This window comes from Cololabis saira, chromosome 7 (assembly GCF_033807715.1).
Source record: "Cololabis saira isolate AMF1-May2022 chromosome 7, fColSai1.1, whole genome shotgun sequence".
Lineage (NCBI taxonomy): Eukaryota > Metazoa > Chordata > Actinopteri > Beloniformes > Belonidae > Cololabis > Cololabis saira.
This window is the reverse complement of record NC_084593.1, coordinates 35,474,189-35,499,726: the sequence shown is the minus strand read 5'-3', so window position 1 is coordinate 35,499,726 and position 25,538 is coordinate 35,474,189. Positions and strand designations below refer to the sequence as shown.

Below are 25,538 nucleotides of genomic sequence, written 5' to 3'. Positions count from 1 at the left end.
TCACTGAAAGTAATTCAATTTCAGCCACAGCTGGTTTCATTTTCAACTTTACAGCTGAGCTCAGTCATGTTCCATAATCTGACCTGATAAATAACCAGCTTTTATTGAGTTTACAGAGAAAACAGCGTCCAGTATAAACCTTCACAAGGGACGCAGTGAGCCAAGTACGGCCAGGCTGCAGGGCATGAAGACGGATGGCTGAAAGGATTGAATGTGTGTGTGTGTGTGTGTGTGTGTGTGTGTGTGTCCGTGTGTGTGTGTGTGCGTGTAAAAGCATGTAAAGGGTGTGTTGCATCTATTATTAGGAGATAACTGACACACACATGTTTGTGCACTGCGTTTGTGTGTGGCACGTACGTTAATCTAATGAAGGCAAAGTATATTTACACGTCCCGTCTCTCCGCCGAGCTTCCCTCCAGTTCCAGGATGCCATTTCACTTGATTGGAAACAAATGACTCCGGGGTCAAATTTCTCTCCCTTCACTCGCTGTCAATCACAGCCCAACAGTCCAAAAACATCCCTCTTTGTGTTATTGCAAACCAGAATAAGCACCGTTTCCATGTTGTTTCAGCCACCGCCTACGAGAGGATTAGGTCGGCACGTTTTACAGCACATTCACGATTGTAATGTAGTAACTTTTTCAGGTGCATTCGTCGTCTGTTTTTTCTGCAAGTGAAGAGTGCACAAAGAAAAAGCTGCTAAATGATCTCCATCTGCTTGTTTTTGCTCATCACTGATGGTGTAAATGTCATATATGTTGTATAATTGTGAGCATTAGAGGTGCTGGGATGCAGATTTTTGCAGTCTTTTTAAAAAGCTGACGTAAGCCTCTTCAATCAGTCCTCTCGTATAATTCTCAATGCAAAAATAAAAAAGTATACCACCTCATACGATATACAACTTTTTGATTTACAAAAACGAACGACATTAATAAAGACAGTAACTGTTACGAGCATGCGTCTCTTTTATTTTGGTAGGACGCGGCAGGTGCAGGGTTCAGCTCTCCTGGTATGAAAGCAATTTGTCTAATTGAAAGATCAGGAATTAGTTGGGAGTTTGAAATGATTGTCCTACTTGGGCAAACATGGAAATGACAGACAGTATCAAATAACCGGTGCAGATTATGCCTGCCAGCAGACAAAGGGCAGGCTGTCTGATAGCACTGCACCTGACCACTCGCTCAAACACCCTGCATTCCCCGCTTGAGTTCCTCAATTAACTCCTTCCTGCTATTTCCACGTCCAGCACACGTTAGCTCACTGCCTCTGCTCGGCTATGACAAGTAAATTGCAGTTTGGTTATGACCGTTTTGCCGGGAAACGTGCCATTCCCCCCGCCGCTTTTGCCTAAACCGCTGCCCTGCGGAGACAAAGGGGAGGGAGGGATGAGAGCTGGGTTTAGAGTCTGAGCTGAAGGCAGGAATTATCACATCAGCGGCTGAACGGGCGTGCCCCCTCTGGTACAAGAAAACACAGAGCTAGCCCTGGCTCGCCGTTGGTTGCTCATGAAGTTACTTTTAGGAAAGGCTCCTCACTGCAAAAGTTAAGTATCCGTTTACTGCTGGTCCTGAAACAATTAAACAGCATCACCAGAACAATGATGACAAGGATCCTTTAAACTGTTTCGGATGGCAAGACTTTTTTTTGTTCCAGTCCTGTTAAAGTTCAAGCGCGTCTGTCGGTCTCCGTAGAATAACCGTTTCACCTCCATGCGTCTCTGATTAGTCCTATTATTGGTAATAAAGTACAGGAATGGAAACTGCCTGCCTGAATCCTGGCAGCTCTTGTCCTTCTCCTAAAATCACAGAGACCTGATGAGCTCATGTTATTGGTCAGGGGTGGCCAAGCCTGACACCGAATCTCCAGAATAAACACAAAACACACTTTTGTTCAGTCTCAGAGAATACCAGTGGATAATTGCAACATAATGTCTGTCCGAGCATCATGTCTCATATCAAAGCCAGTTCCTGTTGCACAATAGCACATATGCAGCACTATTGTACTTTTACTCTGACAAACGCTGGAAAATTCTTTGTGTGCATGTGTCTCCATCAGCAAATGTGTGGAAAAAGAACCATTTAAACGTGTTTGATTTTAACAAAAACATGAAAAATACTTTAATGGGCATTTGTGGTCATTTTAACAGCAACGGTGGTGTTTTTCGATCGCTATGGCACATACCTCAGGTCCTACTGCTGGTGCTCTTTGGTAACAGCCGCGGGGGACTGAAATATCACAAAAAGAAAAAAAAAAAAGAAAGAAAAAAGAAGGTTGTAGAAAAGTACAACTTTTTTCAGTCCAAAATAAAGATTTAACATCCTGCCTGAACAGACATGTTTCATTCAACTCCGATGTTTGGAACCTTTTGGCTGGAGGTGAACGTGCTTCACCATCAGTTTTTGTGCTGCAACATCCAACACAATGTGAGAAACAGTTCTTAAATACAAAAAAAAAAAAAATGTCCACACAGTAACATTTCTCCTTCCTGCCTGGCTTGACTAGAGAACCAGCCCATTATGTTTTGTTGCAGTCAGTGAGCTTTGGCTTGTTCCACTCAATGGGCCGGAGTCTGTAAGTGTGGTCCAGCTGTCAGAGGCAGTGGTTGGTGGTCGGGTGCCATGGCGACTGGCGCAGCAGACAGTCTGGGGTGTCTTCAGCTATTTTGGCGTGCCGGGAAATAGCTGAGAGCTGGGGGTTCAAGGGGAAGTTGTAGCGGTAGAAACAGTAGGGGACTGCAGAGTTTGATAGATGGGGGAGGAGAGGAGACCCCTGGGCGCTGAGAGGGTTGTGGAGGGAGGGGAGGAGGCACGCGGGGCTCCCGGGGGCCCTGTGAGGACACGACTCCCCGAAGTGGGGACACTTCTTCACCTGCAGCGCGGAGAGCAGCGGCAGGTCCGTCAGCGGAGGCAGCGAGGGCAGGCCTCTCGCCGTGTCTGCAGCCAGGGAGGAGAAGGCGCCGGCGGGCAGAGGGGACATGGCCGGTGAGGCGGGGGACGTCTTGCTGTAGAGGGGGAGAGCGAGGGCGTGGAGGGCAGCGTCCGGGCAGGACAGCCCAAAGTGTGGGAGAAGAGATGAGGAGGAGGACAGAGGGAAGAGGCTCTTCACGCTGCCGGCCGGCGACCCCGAGCTCCCTGTTGGCAAACGTCAGGAATCAATCAATCAATCACAACTTTTAAAAGAATAAAAAACCCAGATCGGAGCAGAGAAAGTGAGAAATGTTCTTCGCGCTACCTTGCAGCTGTATGGTGAAAGGCTTGAAGTCAAAGGTGAGAGGGCCTCTCCAGGGATACGACTCCAGCAGCCCGTCCAAAACCCCCCTATGCACAAACACACATGCACACACAGATATAAACTGTAAACGCAGCAAAAAAAATGTTATTCCAGGGATTTCAATATTGGTTCTGAGGGGTGTGAAATTCAGCACTTTGCATTTCATTTTTATTTGAAGGTTTTACGTGGCTTCACATTTCAGAGCCTGAACTTATGGTCCCGCTTGGGTCCTTTACCCTCCGAGCTAAAGTGTGAGTGTTGATGTTCAGCGCTCGCTGAGGTTTCTGTACCTATTCCTGCCTGGATCTCTGAAGCCCTTGGCGAAGGGGTTCCTGTCGATCTTCAGTTTTGTGATCTAGCCCAGGAGAGAGGAACAGATACAGGTTAGAGCGGACGTTTCCACCGGTGACGTGTTAAGTTAACAATGATCTCAGCTTTACAGCAGCGCGGAGAGTGGCAGGGCTTCCCCTCGGGGACTGCATCTCCCAGCAGCACCCAGGGCGATCAGCCATGTCAAACAGCACTGCTAAGGGAAGGAGCGCTGGGGTTTGTGCACTTTTATTTCCTGCTTTAATAGCCTGCGGACTCCAGCAGTCGGCACAGTCACAGCTCGTTACTGAGTTTCTATAATAATATATTCTCTGATAGTAAAATAAGCCCTGATGAAAAGAGCTGGCAGGCCGTGCAGACGGCTGTGTTAGTGGAAGAATGGCAGCCAACAGGAGGGTCAGGTCCCCTGTGTGTGAACACACACACTCCCTCTCTGAGCAACTGCCCACGCAGACAACAAGGACTACAGGAATTTATGATTTCACCGGGAACCATGAGAAACCACATCGGCTTAATGATGTGCATTTTAGAAAATATATTTATATCAGGTCAAATTGCCTAAGCTGCTGACTGTGTCAACATAGTAACTACCACGTAAATGTCAAAGATTAAACATCAGCCTTAAGATATCTGGCCCAGAGAGGGTGGGAAACGTTTCTTTTTTAAGTTTCTCTTTTCAAACAAATACAACATTTTTCATACGTGGCTGTCAAATACATCCGTTATTCCGGAGAGCTTTTTCTCTCTGTGAGAGTTACCTGCTGATTCTGATAGGCTGTGACTGTGGTGAACTCAGTCTCTGGGAAGAAGAAGCTGTGCACCCCCTCAGCTGGCAGAGACTGGATCTGGGACAAGTCCATCCGGGGGTCGTGCCGGATGATGTGCACGCGAGGCTTGTATTTATGCATTGACTGAAGAATGATCTGAAGATCGAGATATATAAATATTTCAAACTTTGCAAGGCAAACACTGAACATGTCATCTGAGGCATGCAGATAGATATTCCACCAAAGTTGACTAAAATTATGAATTAAAAAAAAGAAAGAAAGACTTTTTTTACACAACACAAATGAGATCTCAAAGGTAAATGACATTGCTTGTGTTGACCGGTATGATAGTTTGTATTAACTGGATGAAAATCGAAAAAGAAAATATGAATCATCATTTATTGTGTGTCACAGCAGTAATAATAATTTTGTGGAAACGATTAACATTTGACGCCTCACCAAATGATCTGAGTAAATTTGAACATGCATTATAAAGTAAGAATGCCGAGGTCAAGAAAATATACTTGCACAAGGTATTTCTGCAGTTACATACTTTTTTGGCCTGTTATGCTCTTTTTGCATACTTGCTTAAAAAATCATGAATTTGCAAATATAAATGCATGATGTTAGAAATAACCAATTTTTATATATATTCTGGGAATTGTGGAATTGTGAATCTTTGAGACACACAAATTCCAGTTAGGCTTCATTAGCCGGGGATGAAAAGCCTCCTTTAACCTTTGAGTCACCACTGCATCTCTGAGAATCACGAAGCGTGGAGCCCAGAAGAATTTCCACTTCCTTCTCCTCTTTAATACAGTTTAAGAACAGGCGGGGCTCAAGATGTGACATGGATTTAAGGACGACTGAAGCTGTCTGAAGCAGTTAAAACCCGACTCTGCATACCAGCAGCAACACTTGGAAGCGCAATGGCTGATCAGATTTCTTTATGTGTCCTTTTATTAACTGCAGAAACTACAACGAGCTACAGAAGAGAAGAACGGTGTCCTTTTGTATATCCACAGTTTATTTGGCCGTGAACGGGTCACTTACATGTCCCTTATCGTCCATCTCGTTGTTGGTGAGCTTGACCCGGTCAAAGCTGATGACCTGGCGCATCCACGTCTCTCCCGTGCACGGGGAGTCCGGGTGCACGTAAAGCCGGGGAGAGATGCAGGAGTGGTCCGTGTTTCCGGCCACCATCCACTGCGAGCTGTGGTACACATACCTGAGAAAGTGCGGAAAGGTCAGCGGGCCAGATGACAAATAAAGGCTGATTTATGGTTCCGCGTTACACATTTAACCCAGAACCATAATTCAGGTTTAACAGTCTAAATAGTGCGTATTTACGCACCTGTAGCGCTTGGAGTCCACGGGCATGACGTCCATCGCGACGTAGTACTGCTGGCAAGGGTCCAGATTGCGCACTTTGACTCTCACAGAGGGGAACATTCTCCTAATGCGCAGTGAGAGAAGGGGCTCAGGATATTTGCAGTAATATTTTAAACTAAACTATAAATATCAATAAAAATCACACACAAAAAGATACCATACAGTGTAAAAAAGAAAAGGCTGGTTGTGCAGGTGTCGGTCAGGTTCAGGGGGGAGTCCAGGGACCTGCAGGGCCATCGCGGCCCATAAAGCCAGATTTACGGCGCGCGTTCTGGTAAGTGAGCGGACCAACACGCGGCCCGACCAGACCTCAGCAGGCGGTTAAGCTCCAATAAGTCATTCTCGGGGAAACGGGAGAGGACATGCACGGCTATACTCATGACGCCACAAACACACTTCTTTCAGAAAGAAAAACAAGGTTAATTTAGGAAAACCCGTTGCCGAGTTGTGTCACGAGATTTCCGCGTGCAAATGACAGTCCACGGGCATTTAAAGCAGACTTGTTGTTTTCCCCGTTCATTTCCACATGAGCTTTTTTTTTTTTTCCTCCTTCAACTTCTTGCACTGGTTTCTTTGCTGAATCAGAATTAGAATCAGGAAAAAAACAAAACAAAACAAAAAAAAAACAACTATTTATCCCCGTTGGCCAATTAGGTGGGCAAAGAGCGGCACATTAAGAGAGCAAGAGGGAAAGGAGGAAAGAAAAAAAAGGTGGGTGGGCGAAAGCAGCAGGTTACGTGCAGCGGCAGGCCTGCTGCCAGCAACATTAGGAGCATTTGCTGCCGAGGTAAGCAATAGTGTCCAAAAGGCAATAGTGTCCATATAAGTGTGCATGTCATGTTCTGGGTCTTGCATATAATAGAGGCCATATAAATTAAATTGAACTGAATTTAATTGAATAAGTGCTGGAGATGTAAAAGCATCAGACTATGTATGTACCAATACAATAAATAAATACATTTAAATAATAATTGCTGTATATATTGCCAAAGTATGAGCGAAACGCAAAAACATTCCGTGAATGTCTGTATGCACGTCCCGCATCTCTGGTATAAAGTGAAATCCACCAGCGTTTTCAGTTTGTTTTGTGTTGCATGTCGGCTGGTAAACCCTTGTCATTTCTTTGGGATGGATTGTTTCGTCTAAAATTTGGCAGAACGTTTTTTTTTCTTTCACACCGGATATGCGCACGTGTGACCAACAGTAAAGTGAATATGGACTTGATAATAATATTCCACTGATTGTTTTAAAAACTGCCGCAGCAACTCGACATTTCAAATGTGGTCCATAAGGCTGTACAGTATTCAAAATTAAATTAAACATTTGTGATACGTGCCTCCATTTTTTACATCATTTTAGACTTTTATTTTGGCACAACTGTCCGTAAAGCCATGGTAGTCGCACAATGTGTCCTACTTTGCGGTTTGGGGTGTTGTCAAGTGTCATTTAAGACGAATAAAACCGCAAATATAAACTTTTTGGGGACCAAATATATTTTTGGTTGTTAAGACGAGGCTGAATAAATCTGGCCTTTTATCGAAAGGCTGCATGAAATCAGTAAACGCATTAAGGGCCAACTTGCAAAAAGGCAAAGCATGCCACAATAACAGCAGCAGATCCCAAATGCAGTCCTTCTCTTCCAGATTATTATACCTGCCAGCTTTAGTGATGATCATCTCAGTGCCGATCTCATAAAATCTCTTCCACAGCTCGGAGCCCTGCAGCTCCACTCGGACCTCTCTGTCCGCCGGGCAGTCGCTCTCCTCATTGGCCGGATCTGAGTCCTCGGCTCCCGGCCTGTCAGTCAGATCAGTGGGGTCACTGGGGGTTTCTCCTGGCCTCCTCACTGGAGAACCTGCTTTCTTCATCAGGCTGCTGGGATATTCATGCTGGTCTGAAAAAGTGTCAAAGAAAACTATAAAGTTGAAGAAAAAGTATAAAATTCATCTGGTTGTAATATCTAAAAGATTTACAAGTTACTGCAATTGACATTTTTTCTTTCTTTCTTGGATAAAGCTAGGATTCGTTTCTGATATTAGCCTATTAAAATATTTATGGGCCAACGTTCCTCCAGTGCACTGAATTAAGAGCAATTTACAAAATGTTTACCCCATGGAAAGGACTTTTATATTATCATCACGTGGATTTTAAACGGAACCCTAAATTGAGTAAAGATCTAAATGAGCCCAAAGTGATATAAAAGTGTCTAAACGCACAGTTACAAGCTTCACGAAGCAGTGGTCGAAAGAAGCAGAAACTTCTTGCAACTAAAAACAGAAAGGCGTTGTTGAAAGGCGTGCAGGCGCGTCCTTGTGTCTCACCGGTGAAGGTGATCCTGTCACCGCCGGGGCTTCCTGCTGAACTGGATTCGTGTCTCTCTGACACTTTCATCCTCTTGCAGGGTTTCCCGACCAGAGCCTCCACAGAAAAGGCGTGAGCCCGGGAGCTCAGGCCCTGCATCCTGCAGAAAGACGCCGTGCGTTCTGCCTGAACTTTGACTCTGTCCCGCGCAAGGATCGGCGTCACCAGCGCAGTCAGCTCGGGACTGGGCCGAATAAGCAGAATAAGCAGCAGCTGAATGGGCAGCACCTTAGGGAGCCCCTCTTCTCTCACAGCGGCTCCGTGACGCTGCGTAATTGATCCGGTGCGTTGCCATGTGCTCTCCGAGACGCGCGCTCTCATCCAAAAAAGCGTGTTTATTGGCACGCCTCTCCTCCTCGCTGCAATATGTCCCTCTCTCCCCCTTTATCCGTCTCAGCGTCTCCCATTGCCTCTTTGCCTCACAGAGGACTTGTTCCTCCGACTCCCCTCTGCGCGTCACGGAGAGGGAGGGGAGAGTTTGCACCGAGCATTCCTTTACACGGGGCTGCGCTGCAAAACATACCCTTCAGGACTGTCCATCTAATTTAAGAGGAAAGAGAACTTAGTCCCCCATAAAAGTGTCAAGGTTGAGTTTCAATGCTAAACAATAAATATATAGGCTTTATATATATTCTGTTTCCATTTCATTTATTTGAAATAGCTAGGAAAACAAGTTTTATCCAGAAAGGAGCCTGATTGAATAAATAAACATATATATTTAATTTTTAATTTTTATTTTGACAGTGGTGTCAATTGACATTGTGTGAAAGCAGTATAGCATCTGTAAGCACAACCCACCAAAGTCTGACACTTAAGTGCAAGAATATTTGGTTTAGTGAGGTTCGGGCCATTTAACATTAACCAAATTCAGTCACAGACACAATCAGAATAGTTAACTATCTTTAAATGCTGAAATGACCCATCAGGAAAAAACACTTTATTATCATAAAGTGTGAGCACCACTGTAAAAAGAGTTTGCTGGTCTGAAGCATTCAGGTGTTTGTTAACACAAGGTCAAGGGGGGAGACCTCACTGATCAGAGAAGCAGTTGTTGTTGCCCAACAGTCTGGGAAGAGACTGTTTCCAAATAATGTGGAATCCCCTGCAGTGAAAAAGGTTATCCACAAGTGCAAAACATTTACAACAGTTGCCAATCAGTGGATGTTCCAGGACGTTCATCCCGAGGTCAGACATGTAATGTTGAGATAAATTTCAAAATACGAAAGAGCTAATTCCCAGACTTTACAGGTTAGCAAGTTAAATGTTAAAAGTTAAATGGCAGTACAATTGCTTGGATTGTTTTCAATCAAGTTTTTCTCTTTTCTAAAAGGAACATGCAAAGTTTGCAAAACTTCATGGGAACAAAACAAAAGAAAGTAACAAAACACACACATGTGGAGATGTTTGGTCATAAACCACATGTGCCTGGTGCAAATCAAACACAAGATATGACCACAAACTCTTCAAACATCACTCTAACTACAAGCACGGTGGTGGAGGGGCAATGGTTTGGGCTTGTTGAACTTCTGTGCACATGAAAGTATTTGAGAATGAAATATGAAGCCATCCGTCATGACAGTTTAAATTTGGCTGAAAATCATACAACAGGACAACAATAAAGCAGCAGATCTGCTGAAAGAACTTTAAGAGAGTCCTGCATAAAGAAATGCACCAGCTCCAGTGAACTAAAGCCACACTGTGGAAAGGATTTGCTAAAAAATGAATTTACAATAAGAGAGAAGGCCAACCTGAAATGACAACTCAAGGTAAAGTTGGTTCTAACCCTTGAATAATTTGGTTAAGACTTAATTATTTTTCCCCACGTCGATCCTTCATTTTAGATTTCTTTTTCTTTTGAAAAAATAATGATGCAGAGTTGTATGTCATGTGTTCTTAACCTCCAGGCATCTGATGTTGTTTTTAATTTGAATTTGAGACCTGCAAGGACCACATGACCAAATTTAATGTCCACATTTATTATGTAAAACTTCTGAATTAAAATAACTTTATTTTTTAAATAGGACAATTTGACTGCAAAGCAATACGTGATTTGATGGTCTGGAATTTATTCAGTTTGTGTTTTGCACGACCATTTCCCTTAAGACGATTCTTTTAAGTAAAAACAAATCTTTCAATATTTTTCGAAGTGGCTTACTTTGACTGCTGAGAGATAAATAAAATGTATTGAAGGGGAGTCGATGCACAAATATTTAAGTTTGTTATAATCCAAGCCATCTGGAAGGTAAAATATCTCCGTGAAACTGGCTGTTTTTCTGTTGAAGTTAACATTTCCTACATTAATTTGAAGGCTTTCCTTGAAGCGCTTTCTTGTCTCCCGTTTCGCCATTACAGAAGTGGGATTTCCCCCCCCCTTTTTTTTCTCCAGTTGGTGTACCCGACGAGGGTGTGCGCCATTCTGGTTCTCATAAACGCACAGATCAGATGGAGTGTTGCGCACAGGGAGAGATCTGGGCTGTAATGACAGCTCGGGATTATTACATTACTGCTCAACATGAAATAGATCCGCTTTACACAAATAAAACTCAACGAAGGCTCTATTTAAAATGTTTTTTAATCACATGGTGTAATTGCTCTGAGGAGAAAACAAATGAGGGTCGTGTTTACTGCACGGTTGGTTTGGTTGCTGATGGAAATCTCTGACAACAGTCGGGAAATGGAGAACTATGACCAACTGAAATCACATGTTTTCTGTCATCAGAACCTGTTTCAGGACGCCGGGCTGGATTTATGTTTATTCTTTCCCGAACTTGACGTTTTCTTTCCAGTGCATCTTAAACATCCGCCGCTGCGGAACAGAAAAGCGCAACATACCTGTCTGGTTTTACGCGCACAGGCCTCTTATTGAAAAAAGACGGGCGGGAAAGAAAAAGGAAAAAAAAATATATATATATAGTCTAGTGCAGCTTTCTTTCACGCACGTCTGATTGCTTTCCCATGTTGTCTTCAGCAGTCAACTCAGATCTTCCTCGTGGGGATTACGGGATGTCGTCGGAGTGATGACGGCCGGTCGCCCGCCTCGCGTTGCTATAGCAACAGGAAACTCCTCCTCGCTGCTTTTCTGATTCCTAATCCGGCTCAAATCTGCGTTCGTCTCATTCAGGGATATTTGGCACACATGTTTCCTCTTATTAAGCACAATACGAGCGCTTGGCGGAAACAAGAGCCTCAAATCCAATTTGGCAGTGGCCTCGGGTTTCCATTAATGCGGAAGTTTGATGGCCAGCTCTAATTGGGGTTCCCCATCATGTTGCGCCTTCAGGCCCGCTGGCATTCTGTTGATTTGTATCCCAGGCATAATTAATACCCATTTAAAAATAATTGGTTTCTATTGAAGCCTATGGTAAGTCTGAACCGTATCCACCAACTGGAGGCCCGAACACAAGTGATTTTTAACTGGATCCTTTTTGTCTCATTTAGAGGGGAAGGCCTTCTGTTTTTCGTACATATTTTCTGTATTTCATACTTTGTTTATCCTGTGTCATTTGATTTTCACTTGCAGGGCTGAAGTATGTGTGTGCCGTGTGTGTGTGTACGGGTGTGCGTGTTTGCAGCTGCAGGCAAGTGCCCAAAGACTAATCACGACCAGTTGCACACCAGTAGGCATCAGTGTATTTGGTATACGTGCACACTCTCACAGCTTGCAGTGTTTGTGTGTTTATAAACAGGCCTGTCTTCCTGTATCTCAGTGCTGAATGGTTGTGACGGGCCCCCTGATGGTTTGTTTTAAGTTGGATCCTGATGCTGAGCATTGAGTGTGTGTTTTTTTGTGTGTTTGAGGGTTTTTCTGCATGGGCTGCTTGAGCGAATGCCCGTTCACTGCCAAACGTCAAACTTCCACCTCCCCTCTGCTGTGACATTGGTGGAGTGTTTGAATGTTGAACGCTGTAAATGCTTACTGTATTGCAGCACTAATGAGATGTGAATTCTCTGCACTGGAAGCGAGCGAAGGCCCACCTGGAATAAACACATTCCCTGCTGCGACAGTGATGTGCTAAACGTTTCCAACGCTGGTTTTTATACATTCAAACTTTCAAACAGTGAGGATTGGAAGAAGTTTGACCTGTCTGCTGATATCTGCACTCCATCGTTTGAGGACGGATGGAATAGATGCAAGAGAGCGGGAAGAGAGCAAAAGCAACTACTCAGAGCATTTTCCAACATGACTGATTACAGAGTGACAAATTCCTTTGACCCTGAGATGTCATCAGCTCCATGATGCATGCGTGTGTGTTATGTGTCTCTCTGAGTGTGAAACATCACATCTGCAACTCATAACCTCTATTTTGTCCGTCTTTGAGCCAGTTTACTGCAGTCTGAAGTCCACTTCATCCCTCTGACTGCCTGCAGCAATCTCACTGTGTGAGAATAAAGTCTAATTTTCCTCTGCTGCTTTTGAACCCCTAATGGGAGACTGAGTGAGAAGCTAATCACACCCTTCTCCACCTATAGGAGTTAATTGACTGTGTCTGCCAACACTGTTGCATCTCACCCTCTGATTTGCTGTTGAAAGTTGTCCAAATGTGCTTCTCCCATCAGTTGTCAGCGAGGGAAATTTGAGTTTAATCTCATTTGGCTGCTTCCTTGATGTGTGTTGAAAGGAAGGGAACTCCCACTGTTAGATACTCACGCACTCGGATTATCCTCAAATAACCAAAGTATATCTTTGTAATTCTATGACCATTTCCCCTTATAATATCATCATGACAGCTTAATCATGCAAGTGGAGCGGAGGACTACTCTTTAAATTGTTAAGAAAATTGAGAAATTGAAATCATGATGGGAGAAAAATGTCAAACCAGCCTCAAGAAATTGTTGCTGCTGCACTTTTTATTTAATATTTTTATTTATAACACTTTTTTCCTCACAATCAGGGAATATTTCCTCCCGATCCGCTTGCTAAAAAAAAAGGCTCTTCCTACTCAAGCCTGACTCTGTAAACCTGAAACAGAGCACGTGCAGCCTGGCCCCGGACCAGAGTAAGCATTGCTCCAGGCAGCCGCAGGCGGGAGGAGGGTTTGTGCTTGTGCGGTTGCTTTTGCTTTGGAAATGCACATTCATGATGGGGCATTTCTTACCTCGGGCACTGTACGGACGGGCAGGGAGAGTTAGCGTCCCTTGTTGTGTTGATGTTATATTTCAATTATCAGCCAGATCACCCAGCGATGACTTATCCTACCTTTAGGGCAAAGCCCGAATACAAGGACTGTTAGATGTCAACTAGGCCCCGTAATCTTGAATTTTATGGTGCAGTTTGTGTTGCTATGGTAACAAACTAAACTGCAGAGCTACTAGAATGAGAAAAATTACACACGTGTGACCCCTCTGAAAGGTTTAATTCACTCACAAGTGATGGGGTGTGTTGACAATATTAGAATATTGACAGCCTTGGCTTTTCCATATCTTTAACGTTCAGCTGCGTTCAGACGCTGTGGCCGTCGGTTTGAATGACTTATAGCCTGAAAGCTGCCTCACCAAATGTTTGTGGTAATGCTAGAGAAACTAAAGGTTTGATGGATGAAAGGTTTTCCTGGTTCATTTTCAAGCATTTCAAAAGCACTTAGGCCATTAATCTGTCAGGAATATTAAGTACCATAAAAACTATATAAAATGGGAGAAATGGCTGGCAACCAGTGTAATAGCCTATGGTTTTGACTTCTACACAGATTATGGACCTAGAACCCAAATTTAAAAACGACACTGCACTTCACACATATGTTTTGGCATTTATTTCTCTGCAGACAGTATGAATCCAAGATATTTTGTGTGTTTTTGCCATCAACCTAATTTCATTCATTAATATACATCCTTCATACTCTGATGTTCCTCCAACTCATCAAGTTCAGTGCATTGAGGGGGAAGCGTCCAGACCTGAGCGGTGCGCCCTGATTTTTGATCGCTCAGAAGGCACCGCACCAGGCACCATCATTTATCAATAGCTATAACCACAAGAGAATGGATCATATTGTATTTTATCGTATAGGAAATCAGTTTTCCAGATCTCTGTTGGAAGAAATGGAGGTTGTGATCTCCAAGCCAAAGACACAAAGCAACATCCGGACTTTTATAAGCAAAATGTCAAGCTTATGTGAGCGGATGTTGGGTTTATTCAGTGGCCTGAGGCCTCTGTGATGGCGGCATTAGTGCACAAAACTAGACTGAGATTTTAGAGCAACGTATGCTGCTTTCAAGGCAACATCTGTCAGGGATGTTCACACATGTTTTTACAATGACAAGCTGGCAGCATGGCTGTGTGAGAAGAGGGTACAGGTATATGAAAATCTCATCCAGTCTTGACTTATAATGGGATCAAATAACTACTCAAATGTCTCCTTGCTTGGCAACGTCAAAAAGTTGTATAAGTGTTCATTTTTCTTTTTCTTTTCTTCATGGTTGGTAGTCCTGTAATGCAAAAGGTGAGATGGATTAAAAACATTAAGTTAAAGTGACATGAAAAAAACCATAAAGTTTCATACAGGTTCATAAAACTTTATGCAAGAGAAGTAAAAGTAGCAGTAAAATGTGCTGTGCCTCATTTTCCTTATTATTTACATTTTCCATATCTAGCAGCGTTTTGTGATGGGGGTAGCACCATCTCTTTCAGTTTTCCAGCAGCCTGAGCAGGAGAGCATTGCAGAGGTCATCGCAGAGCTAAAAGTGGGCCAGAGCTTCTTTGCTTTTCTCCTCTGCGGCTCTTCTGGACTCCGTGCTGGCAGCGTTTGGGGATCCTGGGCACGAGGCCTGGTACTACCGCCCTCCCGCTGCCCACAGTGTAGGAAGATTTAATGGCTCATGTGCCACGGCATCCAGGCTTCACTGGCTCCTCCTGCCTCAGCCTGATCTGCAGGGTAGCAGGGATTGAGGGTGAAAAGAAAACAGGAGATGAAACCCTCTCTGCCAAGATGCTGCCTCCTCCTTTCACCACAAGTGTTGTGAATTATCTTCTCCCTCCCTCTCCCTCGTTTCCCTCCTTTCGCCCCCTAAGCCTTCAGTTATCCTGCACTACTCACCATCGTCCCATTAAACACATATAGATCTTCATCTGTCCACAATGCTTCACATTTCCAACTCTGTGGCACATCCATCTCGCTTGTTTAGATAGCTAATTCTTTTTGATGAAAATTCCCTTTTCTCTCCTTCTGTGTCTCTGACTTCCAGTAACTGTGTGGTTAATGGCTGCGGTGAAAAGAAACAAAAACAGCCTAATTGATAATGAGAGTCAGACTCTGCATGTGGGGAGCTCAGCTGAGCGTCTTTCCTCCGTCTCCGTTGCCACAGACGAGCGGCCCTGCCAAGCAGACGGAGCAGGGCACACAGATCCACACAGCGTCAGGGAGTTGGGATTTGGGAATGGCAATTGTTTAACCCAGAAGGATGTCAAGGTTTGGAAAACTAATCTGCCGGGTATTACTGTAATTTCCTAATACCATAATATATAACTACCACATGATGTTGGACTATTTGGATAAAATAATGTATAAAAGAGAGCAGGGGCTCTTTGACTGGTGCAGAAGTTTGAAATGTGCTGAGTGCTTGTTTTAGTGTTGTTAACATGCACGGTAAGAGGAAGTAGTAATTATTCAGGGGAAATCCATAGCGTTGCATGCATGCGGTGGAAGGTTGTTGAGGAAGCCCTCAGTCACACATGTCTCTATCTGTTTTTGTCCCACAGAGCACAATCACTCCGAGCAGCACCACATTATTTTTAGATTCCCCTGATAAATGAGGGGTTTCATATATCTGGATGTGGTTTCGGGGGAAGAAGAATGAAAACTTAAGAGAAAGAGTTGCAAGAGGAATCTGGCAGAGCCTCAAAAGCTTTAAAAACAAGTGAAAAATCAGCAGTTCTTCAACAGTTAGCTTGTCATTTTTATTTGCCTCTTCAGATGGTGGCAGCCGTTGTCTTTCAGGCCGTGCCAGCTGGGATTGGCGGCTGGCTGGAAGGCGCAGGCCTGGACCCAGTTAGCACTCTTATTATCATCACCACACACTGCAATTCACATGCCAATCACAGCCCGGCGCAGCGCTGGGATGAGGGGAGAGGGGTTCGCTTAGAAGGGGCCACGGAGCGGGATGATGGGATGGGTGGGGTGAGGACTGTATCCTGAATACTTCCAGCAGACCCCAATGAGACCTTTCATTCCCACATGTCGGCAGAAGGAGCCCGGACGGGGATGTGATTGGGCTGCAGCGGGAGGTTGTGCTGGACCCGCAGCTGTGGGAGCAGAGCGACCTCTGATGAGGGTGAAACCGTCAGAGTTTTGGTTGGGCTGGCCCGGCTCAAGCTGGCCGGAGCAGACAGGACAAACTGAGGGAAGAATGAGCGGAGAGGAAGTACTCTTCATCTACCAAGAATTTGATGTTTTTAAGCCAAATGTCACAAAGATTAGAAGGTATCCCCAAAGAACAACACCGTGCATGAATGGTTCAAGTGATGTGTGCTTTTATTTTCTTTTTTTTAATTTCTGCAGGAAAATATTGTTCTTTGTCTGGAGACACTTAAATTTAGATGAAAGTGTTTGTGCCACCTCTCCTTAAATTCAAAATCATGCCACACACTGCATAATGATAGTTTCAGTACCGATAAAAAAAAAACTCCGACCTCATTAAAATAGTTTAAGCCACAACAGAATAAAGTTTTTATTGTGCACATTTTTTTGCTAAAAAAAAAAACCTTTAAGCGAGCAGCAGTTCACAAATCAATGGAGCTCACAGAAGCAACGCCCATCTCTTATGCAAGGCCCACTGTCCACACAGCATTGTCTAAAAAATAGATACAAAAAATCTGCATCTTATTTGAGACACTTTCATGCTAAAATATCAGTCAGTTTCTTGATGTTTTCTCGGTGTGCTGCGGTGAATTGCACTGCAATCTACAGTACAGCCTGTGCAGCCTCATGTAAACAGAGAAGATGATCGCACAGACACACACGAACATCCCGAGCCCGAAGGCCCTGCATTGTCTACACGTGTGCACCCAAGCTGCTCCTCTGATTATCTTCCCCCTGAGAGGAATTTTCCACAAGGTTTGGTTTCAGTGATGGATGACTCATGTAAAAAAACTACGCTTACGTGTTGAAAACAGGGCTGCTGTGGATGACTTAGTCACATGGCAGAACCATCTACAGCTCTGTCTGACAAAGACCAATGAATCGGTTGTGAACCCGGAGAGGAGGTCGGTGATTCCATCAATTGAGGTTAGTGTGGACATCGGAGATGATTATGAGATCTGGAAGTCCATACTTCTCACAAACTGGACACAGAACAGCGATGCCCTCTACAGGAAGAACCAGAGCTGTCTCTGTTCGTGGAGGTGGATGAGGTCCTTTTATCTCTGCCAGATAACGCTCAGGATGTTTTACGAGTGTATGCTGTTGTGTGTTGTGGCAGCAGACTGACGGGTTGCAGATGCCAAAAGACTGGGAAGACTCATCCCCAAGGCCACGGCTATTGTGGAGACGGAGATGAACACTGATGGGGGTTTCAGAGAGTACGATGATGTCCAGGCTGCATGAAATCTTGGACAATGTCTCCAACCGTCTTCATGAAGTGCTGGCCAGCCACAATGAGCAGCTCCAGCGCGGAGCGCCACAGGAAACGGAGCCTTCCTGCGGTCATATAACTGTACATCTCACTCCCTGCAACAGACTCCCTTTGTGTTCAGCAATCATAACTTATATCTATATTTAATTCTTAAGCCACATTGTGAAATAAAACCGTATTGTTTAAGACTTGTATGAGTTAGAAAATTATCCCCCGGGGATCAATAAAGTATTTCTGATTCTGATTGGTTGGAAAATATCAGTCAATGTGTGGATGAAGCGTGGCCTTGTTCATGTCTCTGGGCCTCGGGTAGACGCCAGGAATTCCTGCTCCGTGCACGGGCGACAGTTCAACAGCAGAGGAAAACAAGAAAACAAAACGTCCCAGACACTAACTCGCCGTCTTTTTTTTTTTTTTTTACCTTGTCTGCACACATATTAATGATTGATACCATGACGGTAGAAACCAAAGGTATATATATGTGCATTATTACTATATTTAATATATATACATATATATATGCATACATATGCGTACACATACATAAATATACACATACAGACCCAGTGATTTTTTTTTGGGGGGGGGGGGGGGGGGGGGTCACGACATCCACTGCCAATCCAGGAAGCAGGAACACACGGAAACACACGTCAAGCACTGGAAATCTGCAACAAAAAACCACAAACAGAACACGAACTCGCCGTCTTAAAGCCGTATTTTATGTTTACGCACATGAGGCCAAAAGCTCTTCACATGTGATGTGATCAATACTCAAAACAATAATGGAAACTGGAAAAATAAAAAGGCCCAAACCTTTTTTTCTTTTTCCTGCAGAGTTTGCAGAAATCAAGAGCAGCTATTTTTTAGATTTGAGTAATATGCTATGTATGTATTTATGCCTCTATGGTAAGTGTTAATACTTAATTCTGAGCTTTACTTATGATGTGTCAAGGATAACTTTATTACTCACGATGCAAGTAGGCTATTCATGTGTACTATGAATAGCTGCTGGAATCTCATCTGTCCTCATTTCTACTCTCCTACACAATACCTGCACCCATACAAATCCATACACAAGGATTTTGGCACTGATTTGGAAGCTGGAGGAATTATTTAATCCTGAAACTGCCCAAGAAAAGCCATAATTCACTAGAGCGTTGTTCAGCGTCCACAAGGCAGAATGCCCTCTGACATGTGGAACCGAGTTCCCCCCTACTGATTTCATTCCCATCCCAGGAGACTTTCGGCAGCCCTGTGGAGACTCTATAATTTAAATACTGCCATAATGGGAGCTCACAAGACAGCATGCTATTTCAATCAAAAGTCCGGCTCTCGCCCCGTCATCCATGCCTGCCAAGGCGTAGTGTGACACACACACATGCGGAGCAGGCCTGCCAGCGTGCGGCTTACTTTCACGACGCTTTAATGCCTTGCGGTTACCACTCTATCAAGGCCACGAGAAATGATTTATTAGTGGCTCCCGCCTGTATTTACAGATAATGATCGCCCGTCAGCGCTAATAAAGTGATCCATTCTCAGCCCCGGAAACGCGGCACATCTTTAGGGGATTACTGTCAGGGCTGCACAACAGCTCGTCCTCCAACCAGAGCCGGGTATAGCGTGCATGTTTAACTCAGTGTTAAAATTGTACAAATGATGTAGGCAGGTTGATCTGAACACATCTTCATTCATTACGATACATTCACCGCTACGAACAGTTGCTTTGACATCATAGTCACACTGAGAGCTTCTGCAGTCTTCAGGAAAAATTGTTTTTACGGAAGCAAGAAGAAGAAAGGAGAGTTTCTTTTTCATGCCAACTTCTGGACTTTTATCTGTCCGTCTGTCAGTCACATGGACGAGTCTGAGTGTATGTGGTGATGACGAGGATGAAAGGGAGATGTGGAGACACACGAGAGCTCTGGCAGTGAAGTGTGTTTGCCTGACATCATCCCGTCTCCCTCTGGTTCCAATCAGCCTATCCTCCACCATTAATGACAGCTGACAGATTAATGACTGATAAAATGTGTGTGTGTGTAGCTGTGATCGTATGATGGGCAGTACTCTGTGTTGTGTGTGTGTGTGTGTGTGTGTGTGTGTGTGTGTGTGTGTGTGTGGGTGTGGGGTGTGTGAAGATGTGTGTTTGGTAGGGGCCCACAGAAACCCCGCAATCAGACAGCTCTCAAATTAGCGCTCCATAACTACATCCTGACCAGGGCTTAAACTTCTGAAATGCTGGAAAGTCCTTCCAGACAATCAGGCACACACACACACACACACACACACACACACACACACACACACACACACACACACACACACACACACACACACACACACACACACACACACACACACACACACACACACACTACTTCCATCCACGGTGTCTCACTTCACGTTTGTCTCCCTTGCAGCACGGTGAACTTTGACACAGCAGGGAGCAGGGGTGGAGCAGGGGAGGTCATCAGTTGTGGAAGCTTATCCTCACATCCTCTGAGCATCCTTTTCTATCAAACACTTCCACGTGTCCCACACAGAATCATGTGTTTTGCATAACCAGCCAAATCTGCAAAAATAATACATTAATTCTGGTGACATGCGCCCTTGAGGTGTTTGGCTTGTAACAAATGACTTTTTAAGTGGTGTTAAGGCTTTATACTGTATTTACATGTAAGTGACGATTAACAGAAGGGAAGGGCTGATCTATGAGCATATGGTCATCATTAACTAACTGGATATTTTCAGCTGATCTCACACCTCTGAGCTGCACAAAACAGCAAGCGCAGTTTGCTTTCAGGCACAAAGACATGTTGCAGCGTTAGGTGATCGTTGGAGCAACAACAGAAGATGCAAAGGTCTGTATCGGTCCAACTCTCACATTCTCCATGTAATCCTAATTTATAAACCAATGTCCTTCCAACGACCTCATCCCTAAACCTTTGCAGGCTAATAAAACCTTATTAGGGTGGTTTCAGAGTCCACGGGGGAGTGTAAGTCTGTCAGGTCTGTTCTGTACCCACAGTATGATCTGTGGATAGTTTATTTCTGAGTTCACTAAAGGAGATGGAATAAAAAGCCTTGATGCAGTCTCTGTGCCATAATTGAAGAAAAAAAAATACAAAACGGTGTGTTGCCCTCCGGGGGAAAGGTCCTCTTTGTGTGTGCGCTTCATGCTCCTCCTGTGAACCTGGCAGAGGTGATGTCACTGAATCTGGAAGTGATTCGCCCAGGCCATGATGCCATTGGCCACAATTCAACACAGGGTGAGTGTGTGTGTGTGTGTGTGTGTGTGTGTGCGTGTGTGTGTGTGTGTGTGTGTGTGTGTGTGTGTGTGTGTGTGTGTGTGTGTGCGTGTGTGTGTGTGTGTGTGTGTGTGTGTGTGTGTGTGTGTGTGTGAGTGTGTGTGTGTGTGTGTTGCATCGATGCAAAGTCAACAGGGCTGCAGCGCTCTGGAGCAGTATCATGATGAGGTCATTTCCCAAGAGTTTAACCCTCAAAAACACAACAGACAGTCGCCCATTTCCACACCTTTGCTCTTCTCTGGCCTTTTTTCTCCTTTTTGAATCATCTGTCTTTCTTTTTCTGTCCTGTCTTTGACTCCTGAACGTTCATCCCATCATCCTCTGGATGTTTTTCTGTCTTTACAACCTTCTTCCTACTTCAAGTTGTCAAGGCTGACAGTCAGGCAGCAGCAATGGATTAGTTCTGACCTATCTACAGTACAACAAAGAGTTCATTAAAGGCGACACGCTAAGAAAAACAGGCTTTCATAAATATATTTATACATCTGAAGACAAAAATAACTCAACAATATCAACATTACACAAAACTTGCGTGTACACAACTCCCAGATCAGAGTAAAAAGTCTGCTCATGTTTATGGTCGCCTGAGTTTACATTATGTTGCATTTGTTGTCCCTCAAAAGTCAGCAATTTCCAAAAAGATGCATACCCCACAAAGAAGAGGAGTCATTTTCCCCCTAAAATCTGGCTGCAATGAACAAAACTGTAATGACACAAATGAGAAGAGTCCTTTCGAGCTTTATCCCTTTGAATTTTTCAATGTATCAAACATTTTATCAAGACTTCAGGAATAACAACTAATAAAAATGTCTACGGCTTCTTCCAGTGGAGATTTATTAACTGCTAAGTTAAGGTCACAATAATAAGATGATATTAACATGTACAGGTATGGCAGGTGACACCAGCAGCTTTAGTAAACATTTTATATTATTGCATGAGAACTTTGCTTTGTTTCTCATAAATGCACACATAATCAAATCTAAATCATATTTACAAGTCACAGATGGACTTTTCAAATGATTATGCTGCTTTAGAGTGACTTGATTTGAAAAGTGATTGTTGTTTCCAGATATAACATTAACCAATAAGGAAATAAAAGCTCTGGCAGGAAACTTCTTGGGTAAAAATTGTAAAATATTCAAAACTTACTCAGCTTATTAACACAGACAGTTAAGTTCACACAGCAAGGTTCCATTAATGTAGTTTACATTTGAAAAGAAACTGCTGTCTATCTAAATATGTGTGAAGTTTCATTCAGACGTTGCGTCAAACCTCCCCCTGACCTTTCATTTTTCTTATTTAAAATAAATACAAAATGACTGAAAATGGTGCAGATGACATTTATAATGTGCCTGAAGGAAATGTCATTATGTCATCATGTGTCAGAGGGCATCTTACGTATCTATTTTATGACTCCATACTATCATGCAGAGAAAATGCAGTTAAAATAAATCAGTTTGTTTTATGAATTTTCCGTATAACTACTTCAAAATCTCAAAATTGCACGTCCATCAAAAAACTGGCTGGTGCACCTTATATCATCACTGCTTTGACCAAAGTCTGGGCTTTAATCCCCCTGAGCAGCTCTTCATACCACCAGCAATGGGAAATAATCACATTTTTTAAAGATGACCGAGCTGAAAGGATGAAGGGCGTCAGACAGGCAGTGGTGCAAGAGAGCAAAGGTAGCTGTGGAAGCTGATACTCGCAGAGAAAAACTCATTTGTCAACGTTGTCTCAAAGCCATATGTGCCTTGCTAAAAGATGGCGTGCGGTGGGGCAAGGATCATAAGTGTGTGATGAACGCTGATTTAGGGGGTTGCAGAAATGTGAAGGGCACTTTGAAGCAGCATCGCTGCTCTCTTGAGCAGGTCTGCCCAACAGATCTGCTCTTCTGTTTCTCAAATCTTTGACCACTAAACGTTCTCTCTCGACGCACACGGTGATTATGGCGGATCCACATGAAGACATGTCATGACGTTATGAAGCACCGTCCATGGTCTAACTTTTTGGTTCAATACAGCCCTGTGGCCAGCTGTTGCCATAGCAGTGTGTGTGTGTGTGTGCGTGTGTGTGTGTGTGTGTGTGTGTGTGTGTGTGTGTGTGTGTGTGTGTGTGTGTGTGTGTGTGTGTGTGTGTGTGTGTGTGTGTGTGTGTGTGTGTGTGTGCAGTGCATGTAAGGTTTGGGAACAGTGAAAAGAGACGAAGCCATTTGTCACTTGCGGGTTCACATGTCTGCTAGTGAAACTGATGACAAATCTGTGAGGTGTATTTCTGTGCATGTGATGATATTTGTTGGCCGGTGAGTGAATGATGTCATCCACGGGTTTCTTTTTTGTCACTTTATATGAGGTTTGCTCTTTGCCTCCGCAGACTTTCACAGTTTGCTGACATTGCAGGCAGAGAGCAGTTGTGCAGTTGTGAAGGAGTGTGCTGGCCTGGGTGTTTTTATTGGGTTTATTGGACGTTTGCTGCAGACCACAGGGAAACATTGGTATTCAAACTCCGTCATACACGCCTGCCATCCACCAATATGAGGCCTGCTGCCCCTGTAGGCCTTTCCACAAAAACACTGTCTTCACTTATATATGTTTTTGCTTATTAAAGTTTGAAGAGCACAGAAATTCTACCTCGCAGGCCATTAATCAGCTCTCTGGAAAACCCACTCAAGCATCAGATGCACTTCCCTCCGTGTTTTTTCCCCCTAGTTATCACTTCACTCTCTCTCCCTCTCTCTCTCTCTTTAAATCACCTCCCCACCACCACCTGCTTCCATGCCTTTCCCCCAGTCTTTCGTTGTTTCCCTCTGTAACGAGAGAGAAGTCGGCCCTCTAGCTCTCTCCTCATCTTCATCTCTCGTCTGCGATGCTGAGAAGCCCCCAGGATTAAACCTAAGTCTTTTGTTTAACATCTCGACTATTACAGCTAATGCTGGTTCCCCTTCTCTCTTGCACAGTGTGTGTGCTCGTCCACGCATGCATGTGTGGGCAAGCCTTCAGATCAAACACAGCGTAAGACGAGCTCATAAACAAGCCTTCAGGACCACTTAGGATTTTCAGGCAGAGTCAGTGTTGAGGGGCACACAGAGGGGGAGTTAGGTACAGAAATCAGCTGCTCTGTTTATGTACCTTTCAGTGGTGATTACCGGTCCAATCTGTCTGTTTAACAGAGGAAATATCGTAGCCTCGCAAAGTGAGTGTGTGTGTGTGTACTTATGCATGTGTTTGTGAGACCGGGAGATGCATATGGTACACTTGCAAGAGCAGAGGGTTGGAGAGATGCCACTGGGTTGTGTGTAATTAGAGAACTGGTGCAGCAGTTAAATGTTTATTTACTCATATGTACAACCCTAACTGAGCAGAGTGAAAGCAGAGGAAGCAGAGGACCACCAGAGGCCAGAGACAGAGAGAGGACTGAGGATATGTGTCAGACTGTATAACCTTGGCACTGGTCTGTGTTTCCACACAGTGCAGTGAAGGCTGTGTACTGTGTGTGTCAGTGCGAGTGGGCAGGCGTGCTGGCAGCCTGACACAGCATGCAGGAGGGAATGTATTTACAGAGTTCACAGAGTGGAATATTTACAGAAATAAATATGAAATATTATACATGCAAAAGATTATCTTCACTACATCACCAATGGAAGACTGTCTGATGTCAAGTGCGCCATACTGCACACCATGCAGGGAATGTGGTTTAAAACAAACAAGTAAATATATTGTTTTTCTTGTTTTCAGTTTTCCTTTCAGATGTCACCACAGCAGATCATCTGTTTCCATCTAATCCTGTCTTCTCTATGATGTCTGGAGACTCTGGGAAATGCACTGTTCGGATCCTGTTGGATCTTTCCTCGGCATTTGACACTGTCAATCATGAATTCTTTCTAACAAGACTGCGGGATTTGGTTGGAATGTCTGGACCTGTTCTATTGTGGTTCATTTCCTATTTGTCAGGTAGGAGCTTTAGTGTTTCAGCAAACCAGTTCTTGTCTGACTCTGCTGATTTGCTGTGCGGAGTACCTCAGGGTTCTGTTTTGGGTCCGCTTTTGTCTTGATAAAACAACGGCTCGGAGCAAATTCTCTGCAGTTGAACTCTGATAAAACTTAGGTGCAGGTGATTGGCCCTGATGATGTCATTCCAGCTATCAACCAGTTTTTAGGTGAATTGAGTGTCTCATCTAAGTCAAGCCTAAGAAATCTTGGTGTTGTCTTTGACAAAGAAATGTCAGTAGATCACCACTCCAGCTGACGAGGAACTGTTTTGACCAGTTGACGAATATTTCAAAACTAAGAACAGTTGTTTCCAAAAATGATCTGGAGTTAATTATTCATGCTTTGTGTCATCTCATTTGGACTACTGCAATAGTTTGTTTTCTTGCCTAAAGAAAGAACTGTTGCGTCTTCAGCAAGTCCAAAATTCTGCAACAAGGCTGCTGACTTGCTCTGATAGAAGGGCTCACATCCCCCCAATTTTAAAAACTCTTCACTAGTTCCCCGTCCCTTTTCATTTCTTGGTGCTGACATTGGGAGCTCTGCATGGTCAGGCCCCTCCTACA

General features: G+C 44.0%; 1 protein-coding gene across 1 annotated transcript; it reads right to left on the bottom strand.

Annotated features, from left to right (window-relative positions):
* Positions 1-2,175: 2,175 nt before the first annotated feature.
* tbx22 (T-box transcription factor 22) lies at positions 2,176-8,219 on the bottom strand. The gene is made up of 9 exons (XM_061726370.1): positions 8,064-8,219; positions 7,413-7,648; positions 5,722-5,823; positions 5,421-5,595; positions 4,952-4,954; positions 4,359-4,523; positions 3,561-3,625; positions 3,232-3,317; positions 2,176-3,131 (listed from the first exon to the last, which is right to left on the bottom strand). Exons 1-9 carry the CDS (start codon positions 8,217-8,219, stop codon positions 2,590-2,592), a joined length of 1,530 nt encoding a protein of 509 aa, XP_061582354.1. The 3' UTR covers positions 2,176-2,589.
* Positions 8,220-25,538: the final 17,319 nt, after the last annotated feature.